Genomic DNA, 19,314 nt, shown 5'->3' with positions numbered 1-19,314 from the left:
AATAAAAGGAAATTGAAAAGGCAAAATAAAAACAAAAAACAGTAAAAAGAGAGAGGGGCCTATTGTTAGTAAGCGGTCTCAGCACCATCCTTTTCCTCCCTAAAATCATTGAGCAATCCGCCAAAAAAATCATAGCAGGAAAAAATTCCTAGGATTTCTAAACCTTAACTAAGTTGAATCCATAAGGACTCAACTAACGTTAAAAATAAAAGGACTCAACGAATACATAGCAAAGTCTTGCATGCTATCTTCATTGGTTAACCTTGCAATGATTTTCCTTGCCTGTATTGAACATTCATTCTAACAATTAAATTGTCAATTCTAAAATAAATTCAATATAATCAAGTTCTATAGGTTACCTTATAATTCATGCCTTCATGGGATAAATTTTATCCAAGGTGAGGGGTGGTTAACTATTACCCCTAATTTTTAGGGAATAATATTACTCCCTTTATTTGATTAATCAAAATCCAAACTAGTGAAAGTGACCAGAATAGTTACTCCATATCTTTTCCCCCATATTTCATCAAACCCAAACATGTCCTAATAGAAATTGATAACACAGATAACAAGTTCCTACAAAATGCTGATTCCTTCGTTCAACCAAACAACCACAAGGTTGGGAACATAATCTCGTGTAGTTTATAAGCCAAAGGCCCAAAGCTAAGCAACAAAACATTCTACTCTTCATTTAAATAATTTTAATTTTAAAAGTAGGATAACAGAATATAGGAAATGGAGAGTCAATGATATTCAAAGCAATTCAATGTTCACTTTTGAGAGCATATACAACAAAATTATGCCTCAAACAGTTTAAAATAGAAACACAATCTGCAAGGTTCTTTCCGAGCAAATAAATATATTCTTTCAACTCCATTCCCAGCAAAGGGCATCAAGCCAGTGCCCCATGTTTAAGCCACAGATTATATCAGACCAATATAGAAAAAAATCATCTGATCAGCTCCACTTATGTACCCCTTTCATTAATTACATTTCAATCCACAATATGAGGACAGAGTGTCCTGCAACAAGCTTCTATACATGTAACGATCTCTGAAATGAGTCAGTAATGTCATCCAAGTCAATGACCTGACTGGTCCTTTCAGGTGTTGTTAAATTTTCAAGCTCCAAAGTCAGCTCTGTGATTTGACTTCGAAGTTTTTCCCCTCTGTCAGGTAATCGCGAAACAGTAGTCTGAAGCAGTTGAAAGAATGTAAATGGCAAGAATCATCAACAAGTCATTAGGGAATCATAAGTCAAGGCTTGGAGTTGACAAAACATGATCTATAAACTAATATTATACTTTTTTATAGGATGTTTAACAGTTGCATAGCTTCCTAAAAGCTCTTTAAGCAAATCTATATGAATTAATTAGTGTGTCAACTACCAGCAAATATTTGGTTTGCATATCAGCAAAAACAGGTTGTTGGAAATATGAGGAACATTGCTTATCTGCTCCTAAAATTAAAATGACAAACAAAGCAAGCTAAAGCACAGGACAAAAGAAAAGTGTCTAGTTTTATGTTTGTGATGTAAAAATGATGCTAACCTTATTTGATAAAAGTTGAGAAAGCCTATTGATCCTCTCCTTGATATCTGATTCGGTAAGCTTAGTAGCACATTGTGGGGAAGCATTGTTCTTGTGGAGGTTTACATCTTTCGGATTAAATGCATATTCAGACCTAGAAGGGTAAATTAAATTAAGAATTAAATCGTTACTGCATCATATCAAGAGAGCCAAGAAAAATAGATTTAAAAAAAAAAATCATATTCCAGATTCCAGTTTATAATATTTGAGACCATACCCAGCGACGTAATGCTCAGTTGAAGTTGACGAAGAACCATATTTCCTATATATTTTATTTCCTGTTCTCCTGAGAAGAAAAAAAAAATGTGAAAATGTTACTATCTCATTACAGATAACAGAATTCATGGGTTTCTAGGATCATCCTACATAAGAGAAGACTTGTACAAATGCAGAAATAAAAAAATACAGCCTCCTTTGTACACCAATCATAGCTGGGTAATCCCAATATGGCTAATATTACAGTAAGTATTGTCTCGACAGACAGAGTGTAGTCATTCACCTTGGCTCATCTTCTTCTACCTGTGCAGCTGGTGTAGGTTCTGTTTTGGAATAAAGCAAACTGTGGTGACTGACACCTCCAATGCCTAAAGATTCCAGGAATTTGATGTGGGCTTTCAAAAAGTCACTCCTATTGACAGATATAAGACATACATTAACACCACACGAAACGAAAGCAAACAAATCATAAATTGGAAAAGCCCACTGGATAAGATTACAAGAAAATTACAATGAGATCTGGTCACCATGTTCAGCAACCAACTGCAACTGAGTGGGAGAAACATCAAACCCATCTTTGGGAAGGCTGAAAAGCTCTTTAAGATCCTGAAAAGAGTAATTAGCAAGGATAGAACATCGTGACTAATTATTAGCTCAAGAGCAACACATAGTAATCAGAAGACAAACCTGCTGACTGAAGTAACGTGTTTGCTCTTTGTGCTCTGTAGCAGTTTTGAACAAGCCACCCTTGTATATCTAAAGCACAGTTCAAAATATTAACCCAAAATAAATAAGGTATTCACTTAAAACATAAATGGCAAAAACAAGAAAGAAAAATTAAAACTGACCTGCATTCTATATATTTTTTCTTCAATTGTAGCACATGTCATCAGTCTGTAAACTAGAACATCTTTCTTCTGGCCAATCCGATAAGCACGGTCTACACTTTGGTTATCCATACTGTAAAGATCAAATAGAAGAATTTTTTTTACTTGTTTCCAATGTTTGCATGAGACTTGGAGGTTGTATATAAACAGATAATACAAACAGTGATAGCGGTGCTCTGGGTGATCTAACTTCAAGATACACAATTGGCCATTTATCCTTTAACCCTTTACCCAATATATCATGATACTTCAAAGTTTGCATATCAAAGTAAGCTTATGATGATAACCTCCTTCCATTAACACACAAACTAATGAGAACATGTATCCCTATGTCTAGAGAGACAAACAATAACTAGGTGCTAATATAGCAAAACAGATAACCATAAATAAAAGTATTAATTCTACAATTGATAGAAATAATGCATTTATGGCATTTAAATAGGTAATGGTGGGAAGAAATCCAATCATGGATGATAAGGAATACAAAGACAGAGCTAGGGCTGAAAGTATATGGATGTTAAAAAAAATTCAAAGAAGCTGATATTGCCATTTAGGGGTTAGAAACAGAAACCTGCTCAAAACAAGAAAACTATTTATGAAAAAGATATTTTGGTTCAATATGCTGCCTCTATTCAAAAATAAAGCGCCAAAGAAAATTCAAAATTCAGAAGATTCAAAACACATTAAACTTTTCTACTGCCAGGAAAAAAATATTGGAAGTAGTACTCTCCCATGAATCCTGTCAGACTAGACAATGACCAGAAATCCTCTCACTTTTCCTTAAATTCCATATTTTGCATTTGCAAGGATATAAAACCATAAATTTCTAAGCATTTTTCGTATCCATGTAGTAGCTTACAAAAGTACATACCTGGGATTCCATGCTGGATCAACAACAATGACACGATCAGCATTCGTGAGAGTCAAGCCAAGACCACCAACTTGAGAGGTTAATAGAAAAATAGGAGCTCCACGACCTTCTTGAAATTCCTAATAATCATACAGAAATGAAGAAATACAAATTTCAGAATTATCTCCAAAATGAATAATTATTCAACTATTAAGGAAAGAAGGATTAAGCCCTGACATTTACAATCTTCAGCCTGTCACAAGCTTTGGTCGTGCCATCAATGCGTAGGAACTCAAAACCATTAGTCACCAAAGTTTCCTGATAATATCATAAGAAAAGTGTGAACCCACTTATGAAGGCCAAACAGAAACAACAGGAAATCAAACCAAAGGCAATAAACTTAAAATACAAGTAAAATGCTGTAGGAGCTATATTCATTAAGAAAAAACAACTGTGACTCACTACTTTAAGTTTACACAGGTAAAAATCAAGCTACCGCATAAGGCTGCTACCACTCTACTAGCCCTTGTCAAGAAGCGTGACTCACAAATTTCATGCAAAACCCTTCCCCAACAGGCTGATCTCTTCTGTATTCATAGAAACTATCATGTGCAGAGTCGCTCTATTCCTCATGTACGCAAGTACTAGAGGCAGAGTACAGGAAGACAAGGATTACTGAAACTAACCTGAATGATATTAAGCATTTTCCGTGTCTGAGAAAATATAAGAACATTATGCCCCTCGGGAATTAATTTTTCCTGCAAGATTACAAATTTATATTAGACATAATAAAAATAAAAATTAAAAAATTAAAAAAAAAAATTATTAGTAAGACTCTGAATGGGAGGTCCACAGACCAACAAAGATAGTATAAATGATATCTTGCACGAGAGATTGTCATGCTTCTCCTGAAGATCATCTTCCCCTGTCAAATCTGCTGCATGCATGGCCAATTTCTCTGCTAGACCACAGTCTTCCGGATTAAGCATTGAATCCATGCCCTCCAACACATCTTCAGCCGCTCTCTTTGTCAAAAGATAAGGGTGATCACATATCTTCTTCAAGATCTGTGTTCGATATCCCAAATAACGAAACAATCAAGAAATTATAATAGCAACCAAGCCCACCATTAACTACCAAGCAACAGAAGTTGTCACGAAATGCTACCACCAACCACAGAACTTAAAACAACAAACTGAATGAGGGAAGGAGGCTTTTTCATTAATAAAGGGATGAACTTTCTTACAAGCACTGGCTTGAGGCCACAAGTCTCCAAGGGTGAATTAAGGTCACAACTCTCTAATTGCTAAATAGCACAAACAAGCTACCCAAGCACAGCCCTTCTTTCCCTTTTTATATATATACACATCATAATCAGCAAAAAGTGAACAATATATATCCTAACAACCCCCCTGCCATATTTTGTCACATTCTTCTAAATTTACTGCTCTACTAACACAGCCTCTAACGGTTCCCTTTGCGCCTCCACTCATATGTGATTATGCCACGTGGCACTGCAGCTTGGCTCGTTGCATATGTTTAAGTAATAAACTCAAATTTTATTACACTTGAAAGGGTATTTATGTTACTCCTACTATTAACAAAATAAATTTATAATACTTTTTGTTCCCTCTGCTAGTCTGGTAAACAACCAAACAGGCGTCCAACAGGGTGAATGTAGCTGTGTGTGTGTGTGTGGGTGGGTGGGTGAATCGTGTGTGTGTGTGTTCATGTGTAATATATATATATCGCAATTCACAAATATCATCAGTGGTAAAACTTCATTGCCAATTTGCCATTCAAAGCATGAAGGATGCGGAGAAAAACCAAGTTAAAGAAAAATGACAAGATACGATACCGTGATTGCTGCCAGAGGAGAGCCATCGAAAGCTGAAAGGACGATCTCACTCTTCAAAAAGGCCTCATAGAGTTGACGCTGCACAAAATATGTGAGAAGAAAGAAAATATTAGACGCCGTAGGCCCTGTAGCAGTTCAAATAATAACCATTGAGAATGTGCCTCTACAAAAACTACACCTGGCAGCTAGTCAACCGCAACCACACTATTATTTCATTTTTCTTGGACAGCTTAGCATTATCTGAAGTGTCATCTTCACAAAACACTTCACTTTTCATACGTCTAAGAAAATAAGGCTGTATCCGTTCCCTAAGCTCCTGCAAGCTCAGAATCAAATCCAGTAAATTTGAAGTTATCTAACTGTATGCATTCCTGTTTCTTTCCTTGTAATTTACACCATCTTGTCAACAACAACAAAGCCTTAATCCCAAAATGATTTGGGGTCGGTTAACATGAATAGCCATAAGGAATCGTACTAAACTAATTAAACTTGTCAACATTCTCACATTTTTCTTAGCATTATTAGATGGTACTAAACTAACAGACATATTAAACTTACATTCATCAAAAAGTCACTTATAAAAGATGAGGAAAAATAAAGAATTATAATTGTTCCAAAATTAATTTTCTTTTCAAAACCAAAGATATTTATCAAAGAATACCCACAAAAACACATAAAATGGAAAGGTTGAATCATCATTACATCTGTTTCCATATGAAGCCAAAGAGGCAAAGACTCACTTATTTTAGACTTTAGCAACATTTTATTTAAAATGGCTCATAAACTGTCTGAACTTATTATAAATTTTGTTTTAGGCAGACAATGTGTATCAGAATAAAGATCAATTGCCTAGTAAAAATGTGTACATTTAAACCCGCTGAACCCAATTACCCTGCCCAAGGAAGGAGCACCCCAAACGGAATACAAAGTTTTTAATACAGTAGAGGTATAGAAATACCCAAGGGAATTCAAATGCTTGCTTCATAACCCCCAAAGTAGTAAAATTATCATCAACAATAACTCAACAAATCTACATTAAGCATGGAAAGGCATAGAAACATGCTGAAACACCACTACCTTTGCTACCATTGAACCAACACGCTTATCCCTTTCAGAGGCTTTTTTGTCATTGCCACGAAGAATTGGATGCTCATATCTTTCCCTGAACCTATACACCAAATCTCAAACTAAGCAAATAAGAAATAATCCTCCTTCAGATGTTACATTATCGGGAAAGACTTACTCTTTCTTGTCACCCAGCAAATCAGGGCAGCAAAAGTTGAAGAGTGCCCATAACTCCTATTTCAATCAAAGGAAGCAAAAAGGATCAAGATGAAATCATATAGATTCTTGTACATGGCTCAACATGAATTGATGATACCTTTAGGTTGTTTTGAATTGGTGTCCCACTAATGATGATACGATGGGCACATGGTATTCCAAGCAAACTTTTGGCTCTTTGTGTGCTTGGATTCTTTATAAGATGACCCTAAATAAATTAATAAAGATAAATATATAAAAGGGTCAAGATTTACGCAAATGGATTTAAGTAAAAGAAAAAGAATCAAAAGAGATTTTCCTTACACAGCAACACATTCCTACTTCTCATACTTTGTTAGGTGAATTGTAATTTGTAAATAAAAGAATTTCTATAAAAATCAATGGAGAAAGATGCTTATATAGGAAAAATACTTCCTGCAGCATGTATAATCTCCATACATTGACAAAATGGAGGACATCAAAATGTAGAATATAATGAAAACAGCTTGTGACTAACCCAAGTGCAGTCAGATTAGTAAAGATGAAAATTGATGCTTGTTAATTGGTAACCTTCTATAACCATATAAAAAAATTCATAAGAAAAAAAGGGGGGGGGGGAAATTATAGGAAAAAATGGGGAAAACAATCCTATTTCATCAACCATATTGGGGTTGTAAAATTCAATCAATCCAAAGTGATTTAGATTCAAATGCATGCATTTCAGTTTTCCAACGAAAAAAAATTACAAAATAAACCCAGATTGTGAAGTATTAAATTTACTTTTTCTTTTTTTTTTTCAGGTAATACATGAAGATATTTTTGGAAAAATCAGAAATGTGAGCATATCCAAAATTCACTTATACAATGTATACAGAAAGAACACGAGAGATAGAAGATACAAGGGCAAAAAAAAAAAAAAAAAAGTGAAAAGGAGTAAGCTTTTAGACAATCAAACATATGACGTGTAACTATAGATCTGCCTAATTGTAACTTACCTCATCAAGTATCATGTAATCCCAAAGAGGAATATCATCACCTTCATCATCATAAAAGTCACTTCCACATAATTGTTTTGCATTAAACCGTACAATGTCATAGGTTGTTAATAGAATACCCTTGTCCTGCAAGTCAAACAAAGAATTAATCATTAAAATCAAGAAGATAAAACAAGACAAAATTAATGCCAGTGATATATTACATATATAGATGTCTGAAATGACGATAAGAAAATCAAGTCATCTAGATCTTTCTAACTTCCCTACATACTGTCATATTGATTCCATGATTTAATAACCAAATTGTAGGATACAGAATTCACTTTCATCCATAAGATAATGTGTGTGCAAAAACAAAACCTAGTAAAACCCAGCTAATGGATCTGAACACAAATCCTCTTTCTATGTCATGTAAATTTGACAAATCAAAGCCAAACCTGAAGCACATATTGGAGCTCATACTGTCGTAGCTTAGGACACGTTCCAAAATATCTGCATAGCAGCAAAAGTTAGATAGTCAAACTAACACATGGTAAAAAAATCCCTTCCTAAACCCCAAACATCCCTGTTTAACATGGTCAAGTAAGCTCACTCTTTAATCTTCTGTGAAAGACCCACAGCAGAGAGTTCTTTGATCCAGTGAGGGAGAAGTGTCTTTGGAGCCACAATCATTGCCCTCTTTATCAAACGTGAGTTAAATAAACCAGCCAAAAAACCAGAAATCTGTAAGGTGATTCAAAACTGTTAAAAATAACCAAGTACAGACATTACAAAAAGTAGCAACCCAAAAAAGTAAAATATAAACAATATGTTACCTGCATTGTTTTCCCTAAGCCCATGTCATCTCCCAAAATCCCACCTTTCCCTTGACAGTGAAGAGACCAAAGCCACTTCAGTCCATCACGTTGATGAGGATAAAGCATTTTGCCGATTTTAGGAGGTAGCTTGTAAGTTGATCTCGGGCCGGTCAAAGTAATTGCATATTCATCCACTGAATTAACCTCTTTAGCATCAACTTTAGCATTATTTAAAACCTCAACAACACTTGAATTGCTATACTCCTCATCTACTAAACCACCATGCTGCTTTTCTCTCCTAGTCCAATTGTTACCTACCACCTCTACACAATCATCCTCATCATCATCACTCTCATCTTTCAAAGCATAAGCTGAACTCCTGTGAGTGACAACAGGCTCTTCCTTGACTGTTGTGCTCACATTCCTGGATTTTCCTCTATAATCATTCTTGCTCGGTTTAGTTTCCTCAACAAAGTTATCCCCATCAGATTCACTCAACGCCCCACTCTCAACTTCCTTGTCATCAACCCCACCCTTCACACCCGATGAAGAGCTTGACAACTCAGAAGCACTAGCAAACGACGAATCAACACTACCAAATTCAGAGTCTGCCAATTCATCATTTTGACCCACACCCTTTACTTTCTCTTCATGCAACGAAACATCCAACAAAGGAACAGCTTTTACTTCAACCGGCCTAGGGTTTGGCTTCTTCTCAATCGACAAAAACTCCATCCTTGAATTCAAATCATTAAGAATATCCCTAATCTCATTCCCCCCACAACCCACATCCTTCACCGGTGGTGGTGAGCTATAATCAGAAATATCAAATAAATTGAGATCATCTTCCATAATCTGTTGTTGGTTATCATCATCATTATCTTTGCATGCTACTTTGCAAAGACGTCTCCTTCCTTGAATTTTCACCTTCTCCGGCTTCGATTTTTCTGTTAATTCAGCCCCAAATTGATCAACCCAAACCACCCAATAAATTGACCTAATACTACATCTAATTTAAACAAAACTAATTTTGACCTAGCATATACTAATACAACTAAATTCAATTCAATGTTTTGTAAAATTCAGGAAAAATGGAAGAGAATTATACCAGTAAGAGACACAACATCATTAAACCCAGAAACATGCGTGATACTATCATCAATTAATTCATCCTCATGAACCGCAGAACCTCGATTCGCTTTCGAAAACTCGATAACATCTGCAATTAATTAACCCTTCAATAACCACCCAAACAAAAACCCACACCAAAAAATTAAAAATTTTCAAAATAGGGCAAAATGTTGAGAAGAACAAACCAGTAGAAGAATCAGAATCGGCGATTGAGAAATGAGGAGCATCATCTTCGAATTCCTTCAACTTGGACTGATTTCCTTCACCTGTAACACCAAAAAATAGAGGTTCAAATTATGGAAAATCGATCATCAAAAATGAAGAAATTAGGGTTAAATTGAAGAGAGAGAAAAGGAGAGTACGATGAGGAGGTTTGGAGTGAGAAGCAGAGAGGATGTGAGTGTAACGTTGGTTGAGACTGAGTGGTTTCTTCTTCATTGATGTTGTGGTTTCCTCCATTGTTGTGGTTTCTCTGTCTTCTCTTGCTGTTGCTCTTGGTCTGTTGTTTTCCCGCTTTGAGTGAAATGAGGTTTGAATTTGATTTTAGGAGCTTTGCCCAGTTAATATGCGATATTGACGAAGCTTGTCAATATAGTGGCAAATTCGCAAATAAAAGAACTTTGCTGATTATTTTAATATTTTCTAGAATAGGTGGTGTGTTGGCATTTAACTCCAACGTTAGTCAAAGGTTAACCTCCTTTTTTGTTCTCCCGTTTTGACTTTCATTTTGCCATCTCCACATCCGTTATTTTGTAATTCTCTTCAATCTCCAGCAAATGTGAGGGGAGCTTCGTCGAGTGAGTGGGTGAGTCGAAATTGAAGGTTGGAGCTCAGTTTTCCATCTTGGTGGAGCTTCGTTGGTGAGTAAGCTCAAGGTTTGGTACCTCAAATATCTAGCAAAAGAGGTAATTTTTTCCTTAAATTTCGTAAATTCGTAAACCCTAGTTTTCGTAAACCTTACAGTTGTAATAATCGGTTGAAAGAATTCAGTCATTGTTGAGGATATGGTGTTGGGGCCTAATTAATTTGATGTTTAAGAATCAAAATGGGAGTAGTCCCAGTAAATCCAAAAATAAACTCCTTTGAATTAAGCAATTGTGTGTAGTTTTGTTTTTTTGTTGTTCATGGAATGTTGTTGCAATTTGTCTAGCAGTATATATTGTTCATTAATTGAGTGGATGTTGCTTTGAAAACGGTCGGACGTTGATTCAGTAATTGTGTTGTTATGGAATGTTAAGTCGTGTGTTTTGTATTTGCTGATCAAGAGTCATCTCCTGCTGTGCTGATTGATAATTATTTTTAAAAGCTAAGGTATTATAAAGGAGTCATTTGAGTATTTTATTTGATCGATAAATGTGATATTTTTCCTTTGAACTTTAGATTGCTTTATGTGATATACTGAGAGTGAATAGTATTAAAGATTTGCTATGGTGATTGAGTGTGATCCTGGGAAAGCTGTAATGCTTGATTCTGTGGAGGACACATCGATGATGTTTGATTCTGTTGTGGACAAAGGCAAAGGCATAATGTGTGATCATGTTCAAGAGTCATCTCCTGCTGATTTTGAGGGGGGCCAAGTGATTTCTTATAGTGGTGTTGCTGGTGAGGAACCTCCCTGTATGGAATGTATGCCCCTGACTGTACCAAACACTGTTGAGCAGAGACTAGCAGCCTTATCTCCAATCAAAACCATTGAGACTGTGGAGACCATTGTGTCAACTAATCAAGTCAGCTTGTACTCCTTTGTCGAGTCTCCTAAGTTAGGAATGGCATTTAAATCCTTTTTAGATGTAGAAACATACTACAAAGAATATGCTAAGCAAAAAGGCTTTGGGGTAACTAGAGTGTCATCTGCATTTTCCAAGACAAGTGCTGAGAGGAGAGGTGCAACATGGAAGTGTGAGTGTTGGGGCCCACCTGATATGAGGGCTAGGAGGGAGGCCAAGAAAAGGGCCAAGGCAATGGAGTTGTGTGGCACTGGTGGTGTTGTTAACGGTGAAATTGGAGAAGATATACTGCAGCGGACGAAAAGGACATCTAAGAAATGTTATTGCGGTGCCATGTTATATGCTGGCGTTGATGATGATGGCTTGTGGGTTATTAGGAAGGTGAAAAATGAACATGATAACCATACCCCAAAACCAAGTGATGCTAAGTTGGTCAAGGAATATCGAATGAAGAAGTACACATCTAATGTAAGACGGAAACTAATGAATTTCTTTGATGAAGGTCTCCCTGTAAGGCAAGCACATGCATGTATCGCTACTGAGACTGGGGTGGATAACCTTCCGAGTGTTAAGGACCTACAACACGAAGTTTACAAGAAGAAGCGGTTGAAAATGGAAGGTGGTGATGCAGCTGCAATGATGGCCTACTTTGATCAAATGCAAGCCGATAATCAGAATTTCTATCATGCACAAAGATTAGATGGAGAGGGCCGGTTGAAGGACGTACTGTGGGTTGACGCTCGTAGCAGGGTTGCCTATGAAGAATTTGGCGATGTGGTTTGTTTTGATACCACTTACCTAACCAACGAGTATGAGCTACCGTTTGCCAACTTCGTTGGCGTTAATCACCATGACCAATCGATATTGTTGGGGTGTGCCCTTGTTTCACACGAGGATTCAGACACATTTTGTTGGGTTTTTAGGCAATGGCTGTCATGCATGGGTGACAAACAACCGGGTGCAATTTTGACAGACCAAGCAGCAGCAATGCGGAAGCCTCTGGCTGAAGTGATGCCAAATGCACGCCATCGTTGGTGCATTTGGCACATACTGAAGAAATTCCCAGACAAGCTGGGGAGTTGTGAATAGTAAGTATAACTTTTGCTAATGCTTTGATGTCATCTTATTTGCTAATGCATTCCTTTGTCTGCTCCTCAAACAGTGTTCAGAACAATTTTTTTTTTTTTTTTTTATTTTTTTTATTTTTGGTGTTGTATTATTGTCTTAAGTCTTTACTTGTGTTGATTGTGATTTGCATGCATTATACCATCCTCCCCCTGTTTTGTGACTAATTATATTATTTGATATTAGACTTCTTTATAAATGCTTGTATTAAGTTTGAGTGATTTGGTAATCATCTTTTGATTAGCAGCCCTGTTGCCAGGGAACATATATGCAGTTTGCTGGCTTTCTATTTGTGACTGATATTTATGTCTGAAGGCTACGTCGGAGCATACTACCTATGCATTTGTGTTGTGTGTACGCTCTGAATTTTTAAAAGACAGCTTGATGTCAGCATGCATTTCTAAATCTAGCCTGTTTAACTGTGTCATCTTTAAATCTGTATGAATGTATGGTGAAGTATATTTTCATAATTCCTCCAAATTGCACTTGGTACAGTTATGCAGATTTCAAGAGTCCACTTAAGACCCTCATATATGAAAGTTTCACAGTCGCTGAATTTGAGCGTAGATGGGGTGAATTAATGGCGACGTTTGAGTTAGAAGAGAATGAATGGTTATCTGATTTGTATGAAGAAAGGCATATGTGGGTCCCAGCCTTTATGAAAGAACACTTTTGGGCTGGGATGAAGACAACGCAAAGGGTGGAAAGCATAAATAGTTTCTTTGACGGGTTTGTTAATCGAAAAACAAGGTTGTACGAATTTCCAGAGAAGTACAAAAGGGCCATGGCGAGACGTGTCAAAGCTGAGAATGAGGCAGATGCTAGGTGTGGCAAATATCGGAGACGTCTTGTAAGTGGTTTTTATGTTGAGAAGTTCTTCCATGAGATTTACACTGATGCAAAGTTCCAGGAGATTCAAATTGAGTGTTGTCGACTCATGCATTGCTCTGGAAGGGAAGAGCGTGATTTGGGAGGGAACATGATTCAATATCTACTTGAGGACCGGGTTTGGATCATTCCCGAAGGAAAGAGTGAAGAGGTGATCACTGATAGGAGGAGATTCTACTGCGTTCTTTTCAACACAGTTACAAAGGAGGTCTCTTGTGACTGTAGGAAGTTTGAAACTTTCGGTATTCTATGCAGGCATGTCATCCGGGTGTATGATCAAAATTTGGTGTTTGATATTCCATCCAAATATGTTCTCAAGCGTTGGAGAAAAGATGTCATTAGGAGGCATACTCGGGTTAAGGTCGCTTACCATGATCCCACGGAGGACATGACTGTGCAGACTTACAATACCTTGATGGCGGAGTTCCTGCCCATCTGTGATGTTGCTTCTGCAGTAATGGACAAAGAAACAGTGGATCTAGTTGTGAAATCTCTCCAAAAACTTCGCGGAGAAGTTCTGGCAAGTAGAGAGAAATTTCTGGCAAGACAACCATGTCTGCCCACCATGCCAAGGAATCTGTTACCGTCCTCAGAAATTGGATCTAACATCCCTGAAGAAAATGACACTCCCGATTCTGTGTGTAAGCCTCTAGAAGAGGGAAACACCAATGTACACTCAGCAGTGAAAGATCCCATATCCAGGAAGAAGCCTCGGGGGCGACCTAAGGGATCAAGGCATAAATCTATTGCAGAGACTGGGTATAAGAAAAATACTGGGAAAAAGGCAAAAATGCTGCTGCACCTGATATGCATGACCCTGCCCCTGCTGTCCAGCAACCAACCGCCCCAGGCAAGCTACCAGTAAGTGAACATTTCAGTTAAATACATTTCCTATTAGTTTAATACATTTTCGTTCATGTTTTTTATAAAAAGAACATGTTTTTTCACAAATAGTTTCATTAATATGGTTGCAGGCTAAGAGGAAAAGGACTCAAGTTCCACAAAACCAGAACACCATTGAGCATTATTACGATTTCGTTGAAGATGTTGCTGTGGATGATGACATTCTTATGAGAAATGGTGTTGGATGGTCAGGTCCCTCTGACACATTTTAACAATTCCAAGACTTGACATGTTTAACTTCAGATTTCTTTTGTATTTTGAACTAATATAACTATGGTTTTACTTAACTAGAACCGTTGAGGTATGGAGGTATGCATGACTCTTTTGTGACTGCTGGGTTAAATGTTGATGTATGACCTCAGAGTTATTGCTCTCCTAAATTCTAGTTGAAAGCTTCGTTGTACTTATGTATTTATTTTGTGTACTGTGGGCTTATGGCTCTCCCAAATGCTGGGTCATTTTTACATGAAACCGCATTTATCACTTCTGACTAGCATACCAAATTTCGAATTTAGCTAGGAACTGGCATATTTTCCATCTAATTATGCTTAATCTGTTTTAGCTGCATTATACCTTTATCACTTAGCTGCATTATACCTTTAACATTTAGCTGACAACCTAAACCTTTTCTAGGATCAAATGATTAAGTTTCCATGTTTTGATGCGCATTTTGTTTGTCTGATACACTAATCTACTATCAGGTGCAATACTTGAGGTTTGATATACTTTTTTTGCATTAGGTGCTTCGGTGTTGCTTCTCTTTCTTAAGGTGTGGTCTTTCAGCATTCAAGCAGCAGCAGAGTTGCTTTCAATTGTACCTTTACCATCAATATCTCTTTCCTTATCATCAATATCTCCTTAGGATGTTAAGGGAGAATTAGCAAATGATTAAGTTACCATGTTGAACTGTGATGATGTTTTTTTCTTCAATATACATGTACTAATCTACTATAAGCAGTTATTTGATTTTTGATTTATTTATTTATATTATATTAGGTGGGGGTACGGTGTACTACTCCTCTTTCTTGGTGTGTTCATTCAGCATTCAAGCAGATGCGGAGTGGCTTTCAAGTCCACCCACACATTTGTTGTATTGGGTGCATAGCATTTCTACAATTTGATGCATCTAACCCTGGTATGTGTTTCACATTACTAACAACTTGATTTTCCCTATTGGTGCATATTGGTCACTCAATCGTTTGTTTTGATGAATACCTACAAAGCTTTATTTTCCCGATGTACGCTATAAGGTTTCACTTTTCCTGCTATACACTTGGTCCTGCGTTGTTTGTTTTTCTGTACACATTCATGTCCAATTTTCCTGGACAAAGTGTGGTCCAATATAGGTTCAAACAATGGAACTAATTCATATGTGAGTAGATTTGGGCTTCTACGTTGGGCCCTCACTTTAAATGTAGAGTTTTTATATCCAATGTCTTTGACATGTCAAATATTGTTACAACCAGAGTAGTATAGTCTTTATTTGCAATCTGTTGGACTTATATTATGATGGGCCCTCATATGGGCCCTCATATGGTGCATGTGTTTATTATTTTTATTTTTTTTTCTTTAAAAAATAACAAATATTGATCGACCAACCTCTTCAACCCTCTATCAGCCCAATACTCCTCATGAACCCTCTTGTAGCCCAATACTACTAATAAAATAAGCCCAGAATACTAAATTTGCTACAACAAACTACATAAGTCTTCCCATAAACATCAAGTAACAAACGCTAATACTAAATTCATAGCATACATTCATACCATGCCAAAAGGGCAGTTACCATAACAAGTTATGATAAGCCAAGGCCAACAAGTTACAAAAGGCCTCTTAGAAAAGAGCTACAGAAGAGCTCGACTAACTACTCCGGAGACAGCCCCAATATAACACAACAAAAGCCAAGGCTGTCTGACCACTTAAAGCAACTTCATTAGCTATGCTAAGGAACTGCTTAAATATGTTACAGACAAAAGGAGTGGTCACGTTTAAGGACATAAAACACTGCATAATTCCGTAGGTAGTCGAATTTGCTAAGACATCAAACACTGCATAATAAGTAACAAAGCTGATTAAATTTGCTAAGACATCAAACACTACATAGTAATAACACCCAAAAGCTCTTAAACTCCTTAATTCCGTGCACTAGCACCATTCGATTCTGCCGACCGTTAACGTTCGTCCCCAAAAGGAGCCACAACAACTTTGTCACCATTCAGAATTCCCACTTCCCTTATAGTGTTAAGGGTGCACAGCACCTTGTCCTCGTGGTAGAAGACAAGGTCAGTTGGATCAACACCAACCTTATCTCCCCAGATGTGGAACAAGCGGCACAGTGGTGTGTCCAATTTGCCCTGAACTCGTAGCTTGATTTTCCTCCGGTGTCCGGTGTTCTTTAGGTAAAACCTCTTGATCCTAGTGTTTGTATTGACCACACCCTCCTGCCAAAACGATTTGTAACATTATAATATATACAATGTATAAAATTATTTGTACCATTCCCCAAATAAGAATAGAATACAACATATAATCAATTAGTTTTGCAGATGTCTAACTCCGTGCTAGTGAGATTATGACAATTTATTACATTAATATTTTCATTTTTCACGACAATTTCTCAAGCTCTGCTTACCAGTCCGATGACACGAAGAAAACAACAAATACACCCCATAATATCACAACATCGTATAGGCAAATTTCGCGGTGTTTGTTTTAAGTTGATTTAGGCAAGCCTTGACTCCGTGTTAACACAGTTGTTTCATCAATCTAAAGTGTAGCTATTGTTTGTTATAATTATTTCCCACATACATAATATCCTTAACATACTCTAAATTATATTCAAAATTACTGGCTAATCATCATTCAAATAACTAAGACATATGTAAGCAGCTGTTCATACATGAATAATTAAACACGATATACAAGTTTAGTGGAAAATAAAGGGAAATTATATCACACCAAAATATATAAATAAACAAACCACAGCAAAGTCAAAATGCTTTAAGCTTAGAGGGATTAGGAAATACCAGCCCCTGAACGTAGAGCACACTTCCAGTTGCAACTCCCATAGGATCCGGATACGCGGTCCGTGGGATGTAGGTGATACCATGGTACACTTTGATTTGTTCTGGCTTAACATCAATGAGAGACGCGTAGTTGTCGTAGATGGCCTTGAATGTCTCGTCACTACGAATGGTGTACATCACACCAATATCTCCCACCGAGTAACTCCTTAAGATAATCGAGTACACCACACCATCTCCGTTCTCAGCAAGCTTAGCTTCGTCGAGGTCGACATCAGGGTTTTCGTCAGCATTCCCTTGTACATCCTGATTTGGATGATTAATTGGTGTACCACCTATGACTCCCTCTACTTGAGGTACATGTTGATCAACACTAGGCTGATCATTATGTTCCAACTTCGCCACTCCAGCTACCTTAAAAGGAGGGAGTAGGCTAGTTTCCAAGCGGGTCACGGCATCCCGAGGGCTAGGGGGTGGGACCACAGGTGGCGATGATGGAGCCACCATCATGTCAAGAGCAGAAGGTATTGCAGCCATGGTTTGATTCAGCAGCCCTTGGGAAGTGCCAACCCTTGCCACAGTCGACACATTATATGGTATCATAGGTGGCTGTTCAATACGAAAAGGGGGATAATTGTAGCTAGCAAGTAGCTTAGCAATCAGGTCTCGTCGTTTCTTTTGTTTGGATATTTCTTTTTTGGCTTTTGGTGGTTGAGGTGGTTGAGGGATACCAGGTCGGCGACGACGCTTATTTTCGTCCCCATCACCCCCATTCCCTTGCACTTGCTTGAGGTGGCCATTGCTGGTAGACATTGTATGGTTTCGTGTTTCTGTGTGCCTTTGATGTAAATCACCCCTTTATATAGCGCTGATCCCCTACCCCACATCGTAACTTACGTGGCAAGCTTCTATTGCTACGTAGTTCACATTTACTTCGGTGGTGAACCCTAATAAGTACGTACTCCAATTGTCAACATTATAATAAGTCAACATTGTAATCAGAAAGTATAATATTAACATAGTCAAAATTATAATCAGCAAATACAGTTGTTAATATTGCATGTTTTTTGTCATAGTAAATTAATTCACTTGTTTAGCGTAATATTTAACAGTAAAAGGTAATTTATTTCTATTCACATCGGTCTTTTTAATCAAAATCAGCATTTGTGACTATAAAATCGACCAAACGACAATCAATATGTAAAAATTATTTTACAAAGTGATAAAGATAAATTACCATAAAATTTAATACTTACAATTGTAAGGGTAAGAGTGAATTTATTAAAGATTTGTTTTATTCTATATTATTTTTACAACTAAAGACAAGGAAATTTAAAAATAAAAAATCCCTAAAGGAATTTTTTTTTTAAAGTAATAAGGTCGTTACAATACACCGCATTGTATTGTATAAAATTTAAAGGAAAAAGGCGAATAATGTTCTAAATACAAACATGCTTTGTTTATAACGTTGTAATTATCATACGGAAATTTATCTCGTACAACCACGTCCTAGTTATAATCAATTTGAAACATGTTTTTAATTTATCAAATGGTAACATTTTATTAACCTTGTATGTCACTTATTTCATAATTAGCCAGTACAATTTCCAGAAAACTCTAAGCAACGATTTCTTATTAGTTGAGATCTACTACATCATAGGCAGCAGCTCGATGTTTATTTGACAGCACTTAGTTGTTATTTTTTCTTAGTTTTTTGTGTACGCATGGCCCATTATTTAAGGATGACCATATATTTACTCAGAGTACTTGATATTGACCTATACTTTGCTACAAAGCCCACCTCTTAGTACGATCTTTTCACATGAAAAACCTCTTAGTACATGATTTTGTGTTAGTATTTTAGCAAAACGAGCATATTCTCCAAAATTAATTTTGAATGTTGAGAACCAATTAATTTGTGGTATAAGTTTTTCTCATAAACTAGTTTCGTACTCTATCAAATCGCGATATCTCATAATCATTATTACGTAGTTATTTTGTTCGTCTTTTCCTTTAAAGCTATCTCAACTAATGCTCCAATACAATATTACTTACTACATTTTAAC

The 19,314-nt window shown here is 36.8% G+C and overlaps 1 protein-coding gene across 1 annotated transcript; it reads right to left on the bottom strand.

Annotated features, from left to right (window-relative positions):
• Positions 1 to 741: 741 nt before the first annotated feature.
• LOC145605089 (protein CHROMATIN REMODELING 24-like) lies at positions 742 to 10,094 on the bottom strand. Its single transcript, XM_081661106.1, has 23 exons — positions 9,945 to 10,094; positions 9,768 to 9,848; positions 9,560 to 9,670; positions 8,470 to 9,398; positions 8,247 to 8,377; positions 8,092 to 8,146; positions 7,655 to 7,780; positions 6,781 to 6,888; positions 6,643 to 6,698; positions 6,477 to 6,567; positions 5,578 to 5,715; positions 5,400 to 5,477; positions 4,399 to 4,608; positions 4,228 to 4,299; positions 3,779 to 3,859; positions 3,563 to 3,681; positions 2,653 to 2,764; positions 2,492 to 2,560; positions 2,316 to 2,410; positions 2,088 to 2,216; positions 1,806 to 1,874; positions 1,550 to 1,682; positions 742 to 1,194 (listed from the first exon to the last, which is right to left on the bottom strand). Exons 1-23 carry the CDS (start codon positions 10,039 to 10,041, stop codon positions 1,036 to 1,038), a joined length of 3,249 nt encoding a protein of 1,082 aa, XP_081517232.1. The 5' UTR covers positions 10,042 to 10,094; the 3' UTR covers positions 742 to 1,035.
• Positions 10,095 to 19,314: the final 9,220 nt, after the last annotated feature.

This window comes from Chenopodium album, chromosome 22 (assembly GCF_948465745.1).
Source record: "Chenopodium album chromosome 22, dcCheAlbu1.1, whole genome shotgun sequence".
NCBI lineage: Eukaryota > Viridiplantae > Streptophyta > Magnoliopsida > Caryophyllales > Amaranthaceae > Chenopodium > Chenopodium album.
This window is presented reverse-complemented; position numbering and strand designations above follow the sequence as displayed.